Below are 12,841 nucleotides of genomic sequence, written 5' to 3' on the forward strand. Positions count from 1 at the left end.
TCCCGTCAACAGTAACCTCCTCACAGCTGGACAATGTATCCCATCACTTTTCTGTCAGCATAATTTTACATATTCTTTCATATACTGACTACAGAAACTACAGACAATGAACTTTTTCGTTGTGAGTACGTTTGTGTTGTTATATTCTTGTTTATTTGTTTTTTGATATATTTAACTCTTGCATCTCTATTTCACATGTTAGACTTGATGTTAAATCTGGAACCTGTTCTTGTGCACATGCAATGTCTCATTATTTGTTAATGCTGTAAGGAAGAAATAAAAGGAGCACTTAGTTGTATCACAGCAGATCACCTTTATTAGATCACTTACTAATGGGCTGTATTTTGCCTGGTAAGGAGAGTCTCTGTCAAACAGTGTTTACATAGTCAGGACCAAAAGCAGCACATTAGCAAAGCAGCAGCAGCAGCAGCAGCAGCTTTACTTGGTTAGTTAGCTGCTGAAATCTGACAGTGTTTGCAGCTCAGCAACATAAAATAGTGCTGCCAGGTGTTTTTGTGTTACAGTTGAGTTAAGAGTGAGTTATTCCCTGAGACTGGTAAAAATTAATTTCTGGTACAGTATGCATCCAATACCAGACATACTCCTTGGCCTCCACACAAAAGTTAATATCAGCTTGAGCGCTTAATTTACATGATACACGTTATGTTATTGTTATGTTGTTATGTTGTTGTTATGTTTGTTGCTTAGCATTTCATACACAGTATAACAGGACATAGGGTGGAGGACTGTGCAGGTCTGTGTTATACAAAGTGTGAAGGAAGAAGTGTAATTTTAAGCTTTTTTTGAGTTCTTTATTTCCATAGCAGTTTTACAAATGTAAAGAACTACTTCAGATTTTTTAAAATTTGTTTTACAACCACATTCATACTCAAATGGAGATTAAAAGATTTACTGGTCCCTTAGACGATGCCAGCGTGATTTGACATATTAACTTTGGCTGTTTGCAGCAACTCTGATCCCCAACATTAACAGTGGAGATGCTCTAGGTAGAAACCACTTCACAGGCAGTATTAAAGGAAGGGGGTGATTACAGCAATCAATAGGTGTGTGGAAAGTATCGCATCACCCCCTGCAGGACATACTGTCCGCTCTGGAGAGCAGCTTCAGTGACAGACTGATTCACCCTCGTTGTGTGAAGGAGACATTCTGCAGGTCTTTCCTTCCTGCTGCTGTCAGGCTCTACAATGGCCATTGTTAGCTCTGTCATCAATCTGCAGTCACCGTGTGCAATACTTTTAGTAACTAGTTAGTCACTCACTGTACATAGAAATTATTCTTTATGCAGAGCTTTGTAGCTGAGTTCTGTCAGATAGGCAGATGCTATTTTATGTTTATGTTTATCTTTATATTTCTTTCGATTCTTTATTCTTATTTTCTTAAATATTTCTGATTGTAACTCTTATGCCACTGTTGCTATTGAAACGCTGCAATTTCCCCTTTGTGGACAAATAAAGGTTTTCTTATCGTATCTTATATTTGTAAGTCAAACATGGATATTCTAGTGAAATAATGACACTTTTTAGCGGCTTCCTTGTCATTCCATATGTCAGTAGAGACTTGGAGGCAGGGACTTCCCGTTATTAATATTCAGATATAAGATGATGAGACCATGTCTGTCATATAGCTATAGAATGGAAGAGCATGTCTAACTAACTGAAGCTACTCTTTAAGTCAAAGAAGTTTTGAGTTAGCAAAATCACCTTGAAATATTTTTCCAGAAATGATCATTCTGAATGCTGATCTGAACCAGCTGTAAAAGAAAGCATAGATAAATGGATTGAGCATTGAATTCGACAGTGTAAGCCAATTAAGAGTTTCAATCACAGCAACTGGTGTTACACCCTGTGTCAAAGGCTGAAAAATGATACAAAGAAAATAAGGGGTCCAACATAGGAGAAAAACTCCAATAACTATGGCCAGAGTTTTGGTGGCTTTTCTCTCCATCTTACTGACAGTTGCTCCACCCTTTGTGGTCTGACAGGTTGTGTTCTGGATGCTGTTTGCCTGTCTCTGTGCAACAAGGAAAATTTTCAGGTAGATGCTAACAATAATAATGATTGGCATATAAAAGGAGAAAACAGATCCCACATTTGTTGATATTAGAGCATCAATTAAACAATTTTCTTCACATTTTCCTTGATTAAAACCTGCGGTTATAATGCCAGTTCCAATTACAGCAGCAACTCCCCAGCTCAACAGGGTCATAACCCCAACAACACGATCATTTATTTTACTTCTATAAGTGAGAGGCTGACATATTGCATAATATCTGTCAATAGAAATACAGCATAAGTTCAAAATAGAAGCTGTGCTCAGTGTAACATCAAAGCATCCCCGTATTTGACAAAGTAAACCTAGTAAACAATAAAGTAAACAATACCAAAGTAAACAGACAATGAGCCAAGGAAAACATATAATAAAACACATATTATGGAGGGGTTGCTTGAAAACATATAAGTTCTATTGTGAGATTCATAGCAGGGATGTATGTCATTAACAGTTGAAGTCCTGTTGATAGTCACTCCTGGTTCCAAGCTCCTTGATTCCTACAATTAAATTTTTTATTATTATCTAAATTTTAGATATCTGAATATTTCCTGCTGCACAGTAACCACAACAACATTAAAGTTAAAAGACATTAAATCAAAATAATAAAAGACTTGCAGTTTGTGAGGTTTCATACCATAATGACAGATCAGTGTTGATGTGTGTCCCTATTCACTGTGCAACTGTGCAGAACTTTTGGACTTGATATTTAAATAGTCAACACTCACTTAATTATCATAATTAATTCAAACGTGTCCAACCAGAGGGGATATGCTACATTTATGTTTGCATGTGATACTAATTTAGTTAGCACACTAACAGTGTGTGTATATTCTGGAGTCTGCTGTAACGATTTTCAAATTAAACAAAAAAAACTTTGCACCCAGAACAGTGTTTATGTACAGTTGCAAGAAAAAGTATGTGAACTCTTTGGGATTACTTGGATTTCTGCATAAATTGGTCATAAAATATGTTCTGATCTTCATATAGACAAACACAGTCTGCTTAAACTAATACTGCACAAAAAAATATAAGTTTTCATGTTTTTATTGAACACAACATGTAAAGTGCAGGGTGGAAAAAGTATGTGAACCCCTAGGCTAATGACTTCCCCGAGAGCTAATTGGAGCCAGGAATCAGCCAATCTGGAGTCCAATCAATGTGATGAGATTGGATGTGTTGGTTAAAGCTGCCCTGCCCTATAAAAAACACACACCAGTTTTGAGTTTGCTGTTCTCAAGAGGCATTGTCTGATGTGAACCATGCCTCGCACAATAAAGCTCTCAGAAGATCTATGATCAAGAATTGTTGACTTGCATGAAGCTGGAAAGGGTTACAAAAGTATCTCTAAAAGCCTTGATGTCCATGTGTCCACAGTAAGACAGACTGTCTACAAATGGAGAAAGTTCAGCACTGCTGTTACTCTCCCTAGGTGTGGTCGTCCTGTAACGATGACTGTGAGAGCACAGCACAGAATGCTCAGTGAGGTGAAGAAGAATCCTAGAGTGTCAGCTAAAGACTTACAGAAATCTCTGGCACATGTTATTTTTGATAAATCTACAATAAGTAAAACATTAAACAAGAATGGAGTTCATGGGAGGACACCACGGAGGAAGCCATTGCTGTCCAAAAAAAACATTGCTGCACGTTTGAAGTTTACAAAAGAGCACCTGGATGTTCCACAGCACTACTGGCAAAATATTCTGTGGACAGATGAAACCAAAATTGAGTTGTTTGGAAGGAACACACAACGCTATGTGTGGAGAAAAAAAGGTACAGCACACCAACATCAAAACCTCATCCCAACTGTGAAATATGGTGGAGGGGACATCATGGTTTGGGGCTGCTTTGCTGCCTCATGGCCTAGACGGATTGCTGTCATCGACCGAAAAATGAATTCCCAAGCTTATCAAGACATTTTGCAGGAAAACTTAAGACCATCTGTCCGCCAACTGAAGCTCAACAGAGTATGGGTGATGCAACAGGACAACGACCCAAAGCACAGAAGTAAATCAAGAATGGCTTCAACAGAAGAAAATACGCCTTCTGGAGTGGCCCAGTCAGAGTCCTGACCTCAACCCGATAGAGATGCTGTGGCATGACCTCAAGAGAGCAATTCACACCAGACATCCGAGGAATATTGCTGAACTGAAACAGTTTTGTACAGAGGAATGGTCCAAAATTCCTCCTGACTGTTGTGCAGGTCTGATCTGCAACTACAGGAAACGTTTGGTTGAGGTTATTGCTGCCAAAGGAGGGTCAACCAGTTATTAAATCCAAAGGTTCACATACTTTTTCCACCCTGCACTGTGAATGTTTACATGTTGTGTTCAATAAAAACATGAAAACTTATAATTTTTTGTGCAGTATTAGTTTAAGCAGACTGTGTTTGTCTAGTGATGTGACATAGATGAAGATCAGAACATATTTTATGACCAATTTATGCAGAAATCCAAGTAATCCCAAAGGGTTCACATACTTTTTCTTGCAACTGTACAGTTTGAAACCTGAAGTAAACAGTGAGCTATTTTATTTTATATCTGTAAATTGCCTTACATAATGTATTTAACATAACATGAACTTACTTATTTTAACACAAAACTTAATATATCCCTGAACCTAACCATTATGCCAAAACCAAAATCCAACCCTTTCTCAATGTCAACCACTCCTTTCTTTTTGTTACCAAGACAGATAGTCACATGAACTTTGTTCTTTCCTGCACATCCAAAATTCAGAAAATGTGGATGGCAGTGACTGGCAGACAAAATACTGCAATGACATGCCAAATGTTTCTCAAAGTGGTGCGCTAATTATACCCATCAAAGCTTGATGGGTTGAAGTGTTTATTCACTGTTACACTATGATTAGTAATGTTTTCAGGATGACTATCAACAGACTGGATGGGCTAACAGAGGCTCTGATGTCCTACATCATCTTTTGTGAGGAGTGCTGTGTTTGATTATGTGTTAAGTTTTTTTCAAGGAGAACCCATAGGACTAACTGAACCAAAGCTGAAATATTTTGTCAAAATGTTCCAGGGTCTCCTTGTTACCCTACATTGGAAGTAATGGCTCCCTGATTGCTGACTATCCAGATGATCTTCATAACAGGTTGGCTCCAAGGGCCTAATTTATGAAGGGTATGGTGAATCAAAAAAACATTTGAATATGTGCAGCATCATATAATTTCAAATATAAAAATGTCAGGTAATGTTTACAAAAACATCTCATATAAACAAACCTTTAACAATGCCAAAAAATAATGATGACTTTATATTTGTTCAGAGCTACAGAACTGCATAAGGCTGTGGATTATTGTGCCAAAGTTTACAAACATTCCAAATACTGTGTGTTGGGCTGCATTTAATATAATGATAATATAATGATATAAAAAATAGCTGAACAATTGCAAACAAAATATTTCTTTTTGACACAATGGTAAGCCATTGTGTATTGTCTGTTTTAAATACTTTTTGATGTAACTGTCATTTAAAAAAAAAAGTGGTAAATAATAAATAAAGGATCTTATCAAAAAATGTGTCTTGGCCACAGCTTCACATTATGAGACAAGAGTGTTTACATGATTACATAATCTGACCTTAGTGTCACATACAGTTTTACAAATGCCTGCCTGAAAATTTATTTTACTCACAATTTTAAATATATGCCAACAAATTCTGCAATAACATTTTGTAACATCATGTGTGTAATGCATATACAGAGTCAGCCAAAATAACGTATACACACATCAGGAATAGAAAAATATGCATATATATTTAATTTGTATAAGTACTTATATGTATATTTATTTGTATTACGATAACATTGTGTAGTGTTGTACAACGTTTTCCCAACAGATGGCATTACCCTTTGTTCCTGATGTGTGTATACATTATTTTGGCTGACTCTGTATTGAAACCTGTTGCATTAATTCCAGACATTTGGCATTATACAGTATACTTGTATGTGTTATTGTTAAAAGCTGATACAATTTATGTGACATCCTTTCCATTTAGAATGACCTGACAAATTTATATTCCAGTTGAGTTTTCTAAAGAAGAAGTCAAAGGAGCTTTGTGTTTGTAAAATCACCTTGAAATATTTTTCCAGAAATGATCATTCTAAAAGCTGACCTGAACCAGCTGTAGAAAAAAGCATAAATAAATGGATTGAGCATTGAATTTGATAAGGAAAGCCAGTTGAGTGTTTCAAACACAGGGAGTGACACTCTGGCATTAATAGCAGACAGAAATGTCAAACAAAAAAAGAAAGGAGTCCAACATAAGAGAAAAACTCCCAAAACTATAGCTAGAGTTTTGGTGGCCTTTCTCTCCATCTTACTGACAGTTGCTCCAGACTTTGTGGTCTGACAGGTTGTGTTCTGAATGCTGTTTGCCTGTTTTTGGGCAACAAGGAAAATTTTCAGGTAGATACTAAGCATTATAATGACTGGCATGTAGAAAGAGAAAACGCATGCTAGGATGGTTGATAATACAGTATCAATTACACAACTGTTTCCACATTTTTCTCTGTTAAAACTTACCATCATGATGCCAATTCCAATTATGGCAGCAACTCCCCAGCTCAACAGGAGCATAATCCCAATAACATGATGAGTTAATTTACTTCTATAAGTGAGAGGCTGACATATTGCATAATATCTGTCAATAGAAATACAGCATAAATTCAAAATAGAAGCTGTAGTCAGTGTAACATCAATGCTTCCCCGAACTTGACAAAATAAAGCGGGATTAAACCGACACGAGGTTACAGTGAACGCCATGCTAAAAGGAAAGACTACAACACCTACAAACAGGTCAGTCATGGCCAGAGACAGTATGAGGTAGTTAGTAGGGACATGGAGCTGTTTGAAGTAAATGATGGCGATCACTACAAGCAGATTTCCACACACTGTCACAACAGACATTGAACCAAGGAAAACATATAATAAAACACATATTATGGAGGGGTTGCTTGTAAATACAATAGTTGTATTATGTGATTCATAGCAGGGATGTATGTCCTTAACAGTTGAAGTCCCATTGATAGTCACTCTTGGCTCCATGCTCCTTGATTCCTGCAATTCAGTTTTCCACTATTAGAAAAATACAAAGACTGCAGATACCTGGATACTTCCTTCAGCATGTGTAACCACAGCAATATGAACATTCAAAGACATTAAATCAAAACAACAAAAGACTTGCAGTTTGTGAGCTTTCATACCATAATGACACATCAGTGTTGATGTGTGTCCCTATTCACTATGCAACTGTGCAGAACCTTCGGACTTGATATTTAAATAATCAACCCTCACTTAGTTATCCCAATACAAATCTGTCTTGTCCAACCAGATGGGATTCACTACATTCGTAATGTTTGCATGTGAGATGTATGTACCCAACTCCCTGTGGTGGTGTGTGCATCCCTGGGAGTTTGAAGGTTATGCACAGTATCTTAGCTTTTCCTAGGACTGCACAACACAAACAACACTGATGTTGTACCTGAAATCTGCTGGAGCCACTCTTCCAGTTTGGGGGTCACAGCCCCCAGTGCCCCGATAACCATTGGCATCAATATTAAATATCTAAGAGTAGCAAAAATAGGTCACCTTCTAGGATTAGCAGTTAATATGAAGTACAAAATAGAGTCCGTCTGTTCAGGGGTATGTGCAATCAATGGCATGAAACTCAGGTGTTATTCAGTGCCCGGTTTTATTTTAAAAAAGGGAGTCAAAATCTGGTCGCCACAACACGTTTGTGGAAGTGTATGATGGCACGGACAAAAAGAAAAAGAGTTGTTGTTGCTTATCAGGCTGGAAATGTTAGAAAACCATTTCTGAAGAGTTTGGACTCCACAAATCAGACAGTTAGATTGTGCACAAATGGAGGAGATTCAGAACCACAGCTTACGTTACTGTGGTCGACCAACAAAGATCTCTCCAAAAGCTACACCTGTAACAGTCTGAGAGGTCACAGAGGAACCCAGGGTAACTGCCAAGCAACTGAAGGCCTCTCTCACATTGGTTAATGCTGATGCTCATGAATCCACCATCAGCTGAACACTGAGAAACCACTGTGTGCATGGCAGAGTGGCAAGGAGAAAGCCATTGCTCTCCAAAGAGAACATTTCTGCCCATTTGCAGTTTGCTGAACATCATGTGGAGGGATGAGACCAAAGTAGAGTTGTTTGGTTTAAGTGAGAGGCACAGAGGTTTAAGTGAGAGGTGATTAGGCACCTATCTAGATGACTGGCTTTTGCTGGCGTGCTTGTAGCAGAAGGCTATTACGTATATGGCATTGACATACATTGCATTAGCACACCTGACCAAGGTGGGTTTTATGGTTAACAGAGAAGGAAGTGTGTTAATACCGATTCAAGTTATAACATTTTTGGGCCTTGAGTTAAATTACTTAAATTACTTACATAGCCCACCTGTCAGCCAAGAGAGTGGATATAGAGTATTGTCTGTGTTTGAGGCTGTTAGGACTGATCACTTCGGCATTATTAGTGGTGGTGCTGGGAAGGCTGTACATGAGAAATTTCCAGCGCTTTAAATTACTGAATACAGCCTCTATAGGTCTCTAAATGTGGATTGGGGTGATGTCATAGCTGATCCATGCATCACATCACATACATTACAAAGCCAGGCATAACTTTACTTTCTATCTGAAGAGTGCACTGTCTACATCGGAAAAATCCTACACCATTAACTTAAGACCAGATTTTTATTGGTCAGTGGCATGAATAGTTTCTGTGACCTCAAGACAGCAATAAGCCATCAAAGTGCCATCTCATTTTCTCAATCATTCAAAAAAGCTATGAATATTTTTTTTGTAATTTGAGGAAATACTCCCTTTAATTTCCTTATAAATATGTAATTCATTGTTATATTAGAAAACAGTTACAGTAGCTTGTCAGTTTCCATGAAGGATTCATGCACCGATCAGCCACAACATTAGAACCACTGACAGGTGAAGTGAAGAACATTAATCATCTGTTTACAATGCAGTGTTCTGTGGGGAAACCTCGGGTTCTGACAATCATGTGGATCTTCTTTGACTCACAGCATCTACCTAAACATTACAGAATAAATACACCCCCCTCCATGGCAATTGCTCTTCCCGTCAACAGTAACCTCCTCACAGCTGGACAATGTATCCCATCACTTTTCTGTCAGCATAATTTTACATATTCTTTCATATACTGACTACAGAAACTACAGACAATGAACTTTTTCGTTGTGAGTACGTTTGTGTTGTTATATTCTTGTTTATTTGTTTTTTGATATATTTAACTCTTGCATCTCTATTTCACATGTTAGACTTGATGTTAAATCTGGAACCTGTTCTTGTGCACATGCAATGTCTCATTATTTGTTAATGCTGTAAGGAAGAAATAAAAGGAGCACTTAGTTGTATCACAGCAGATCACCTTTATTAGATCACTTACTAATGGGCTGTATTTTGCCTGGTAAGGAGAGTCTCTGTCAAACAGTGTTTACATAGTCAGGACCAAAAGCAGCACATTAGCAAAGCAGCAGCAGCAGCAGCAGCAGCTTTACTTGGTTAGTTAGCTGCTGAAATCTGACAGTGTTTGCAGCTCAGCAACATAAAATAGTGCTGCCAGGTGTTTTTGTGTTACAGTTGAGTTAAGAGTGAGTTATTCCCTGAGACTGGTAAAAATTAATTTCTGGTACAGTATGCATCCAATACCAGACATACTCCTTGGCCTCCACACAAAAGTTAATATCAGCTTGAGCGCTTAATTTACATGATACACGTTATGTTATTGTTATGTTGTTATGTTGTTGTTATGTTTGTTGCTTAGCATTTCATACACAGTGTAACAGGACATATGGTGGAGGACTGTGCAGGTCTGTGTTATACAAAGTGTGAAGGAAGAAGTGTAATTTTAAGCTTTTTTTGAGTTCTTTATTTCCATAGCAGTTTTACAAATGTAAAGAACTACTTCAGATTTTTTAAAATTTGTTTTACAACCACATTCATACTCAAATGGAGATTAAAAGATTTACTGGTCCCTTAGACGATGCCAGCGTGATTTGACATATTAACTTTGGCTGTTTGCAGCAACTCTGATCCCCAACATTAACAGTGGAGATGCTCTAGGTAGAAACCACTTCACAGGCAGTATTAAAGGAAGGGGGTGATTACAGCAATCAATAGGTGTGTGGAAAGTATCGCATCACCCCCTGCAGGACATACTGTCTGCTCTGGAGAGCAGCTTCAGTGACAGACTGATTCACCCTCGTTGTGTGAAGGAGACATTCTGCAGGTCTTTCCTTCCTGCTGCTGTCAGGCTCTACAATGGCCATTGTTAGCTCTGTCATCAATCTGCAGTCACCGTGTGCAATACTTTTAGTAACTAGTTAGTCACTCACTGTACATAGAAATTATTATTTATGCAGAGCTTTGTAGCTGAGTTCTGTCAGATAGGCAGATGCTATTTTATGTTTATGTTTATCTTTATATTTCTTTCGATTCTTTATTCTTATTTTCTTAAATATTTCTGATTGTAACTCTTATTCCACTGTTGCTATTGAAACGCTGCACTTTCCCCTTTGTGGACAAATAAAGGTTTTCTTATCGTATCTTATATTTGTAAGTCAAACATGGATATTCTAGTGAAATAATGACACTTTTTAGCGGCTTCCTTGTCATTCCATATGTCAGTAGAGACTTGGAGGCAGGGACTTCCCGTTATTAATATTCAGATATAAGATGATGAGACCATGTCTGTCACATAGCTATAGAATGGAAGAGCATGTCTAACTAACTGAAGCTACTCTTTAAGTCAAAGAAGTTTTGAGTTAGCAAAATCACCTTGAAATATTTTTCCAGAAATTATCATTCTGAATGCTGATCTGAACCAGCTGTAAAAGAAAGCATAGATAAATGGATTGAGCATTGAATTCGACAGTGTAAGCCAATTAAGAGTTTCAATCACAGCAACTGGTGTTACACCCTGTGTCAAAGGCTGAAAAATGATACAAAGAAAATAAGGGGTCCAACATAGGAGAAAAACTCCAATAACTATGGCCAGAGTTTTGGTGGCTTTTCTCTCCATCTTACTGACAGTTGCTCCACCCTTTGTGGTCTGACAGGTTGTGTTCTGGATGCTGTTTGCCTGTCTCTGTGCAACAAGAAAAATTTTCAGGTAGATGCTAACAATAATAATGACTGGCATATAAAAGGAGAAAACAGATCCCACATTTGTTGATATTAGAGCATCAATTAAACAATTTTCTTCACATTTTCCTTGATTAAAACCTGCGGTTATAATGCCAGTTCCAATTACAGCAGCAACTCCCCAGCTCAACAGGGTCATAACCCCAATAACACGATCATTTATTTTACTTCTATAAGTGAGAGGCTGACATATTGCATAATATCTGTCAATAGAAATACAGCATAAGTTCAAAATAGAAGCTGTGCTCAGTGTAACATCAAAGCATCCCCGTATTTGACAAAGTAAACCTTCATAGTACCAACACGCAGTTACAGTGAATGCCATGCTGAAAGGAAAAACTAAAACTCCCACAAGCAGGTCAGCCACAGCCAGAGACAGTATGAGGTAGTTAGTAGGGATGTGGAGCTGTTTGAAGTAAATGATGGAGATTATTACAAGAAAGTTTCCACATACTGTCACAACAGACAATGAGCCAAGGAAAACATATAATAAAACACATATTATGGAGGGGTTGCTTGAAAACATATAAGTTCTATTGTGAGATTCATAGCAGGGATGTATGTCGTTAACAGTTGAAGTCCTGTTGATAGTCACTCCTGGTTCCATGCTCCTTGATTCCTGCAATTAAATTTTTTATTATTAGCAAAATATATTGATAATAAATTTACCTGAATACTTCCTGCTGCATAGTAACCACAACAACATTAAAGTTAAAAGACATTAAATCAAAATAATAAAAGACTTGCAGTTTGTGAGGTTTCATACCATAATGACAGATCAGTGTTGATGTGTGTCCCTATTCACTGTGCAACTGTGCAGAACTTTTGGACTTGATATTTAAATAGTCAACACTCACTTAATTATCATAATTAATTCAAACGTGTCCAACCAGAGGGGATATGCTACATTTATGTTTGCATGTGATACTAATTTAGTTAGCACACTAACAGTGTGTGTATATTCTGGAGATTGCTGTAACGATTTTCAAATTAAACAAAAAAAAACAGTGTTTATGTACAGTTGCAAGAAAAAGTATGTGAACTCTTTGGGATTACTTGGATTTCTGCATAAATTGGTCTGATCTTCATCTAAGTCACATCACTAGACAAACACAGTCTGCTTAAACTAATACTGCACAAAAAAATATAAGTTTTCATGTTTTTATTGAACACAACATGTAAAGTGCAGGGTGGAAAAAGTATGTGAACCCCTAGGCTAATGACTTCCCCGAGAGCTAATTGGAGCCAGGAATCAGCCAATCTGGAGTCCAATCAATGTGATGAGATTGGATGTGTTGGTTAAAGCTGCCCTGCCCTATAAAAAACACACACCAGTTTTGAGTTTGCTGTTCTCAAGAGGCATTGTCTGATGTGAACCATGCCTCGCACAATAAAGCTCTCAGAAGATCTATGATCAAGAATTGTTGACTTGCATGAAGCTGGAAAGGGTTACAAAAGTATCTCTAAAAGCCTTGATGTCCATGTGTCCACAGTAAGACAGACTGTCTACAAATGGAGAAAGTTCAGCACTGCTGTTACTCTCCCTAGGTGTGGTCGTCCTGTAAA

General features: G+C 37.6%; 2 protein-coding genes across 2 annotated transcripts; both read right to left on the reverse strand.

The window, feature by feature from the left end:
* Nucleotides 1–5,934: 5,934 nt before the first annotated feature.
* On the reverse strand, nt 5,935–7,402 carry LOC124050790 (trace amine-associated receptor 1-like). Its single transcript, XM_046373632.1, has one exon. It carries the CDS (start codon nt 7,132–7,134, stop codon nt 6,133–6,135), a length of 1,002 nt encoding a protein of 333 aa, XP_046229588.1. The 5' UTR covers nt 7,135–7,402; the 3' UTR covers nt 5,935–6,132.
* Nucleotides 7,403–10,880: 3,478 nt separating this feature from the next.
* Nucleotides 10,881–12,264, reverse strand: LOC124050651 (trace amine-associated receptor 1-like). The gene has a single exon (XM_046373394.1). The coding sequence runs from the start codon at nt 11,880–11,882 to the stop codon at nt 10,881–10,883; it is 1,002 nt and encodes a 333-aa protein (XP_046229350.1). The 5' UTR covers nt 11,883–12,264.
* Between the last annotated feature and the right edge of the window lie 577 nt (nt 12,265–12,841).

This window comes from Scatophagus argus, chromosome 19, assembly GCF_020382885.2.
Source record: "Scatophagus argus isolate fScaArg1 chromosome 19, fScaArg1.pri, whole genome shotgun sequence".
Lineage (NCBI taxonomy): Eukaryota > Metazoa > Chordata > Actinopteri > Scatophagidae > Scatophagus > Scatophagus argus.

Coding starts and splice junctions, on each gene's coding strand:
- LOC124050790 (XM_046373632.1), bottom strand. CDS start 7,134: ATGGAGCCAAGAGTGACTATCAATGGGACTTCAACTGTTAAGGACATA.
- LOC124050651 (XM_046373394.1), bottom strand. CDS start 11,882: ATGGAACCAGGAGTGACTATCAACAGGACTTCAACTGTTAACGACATA.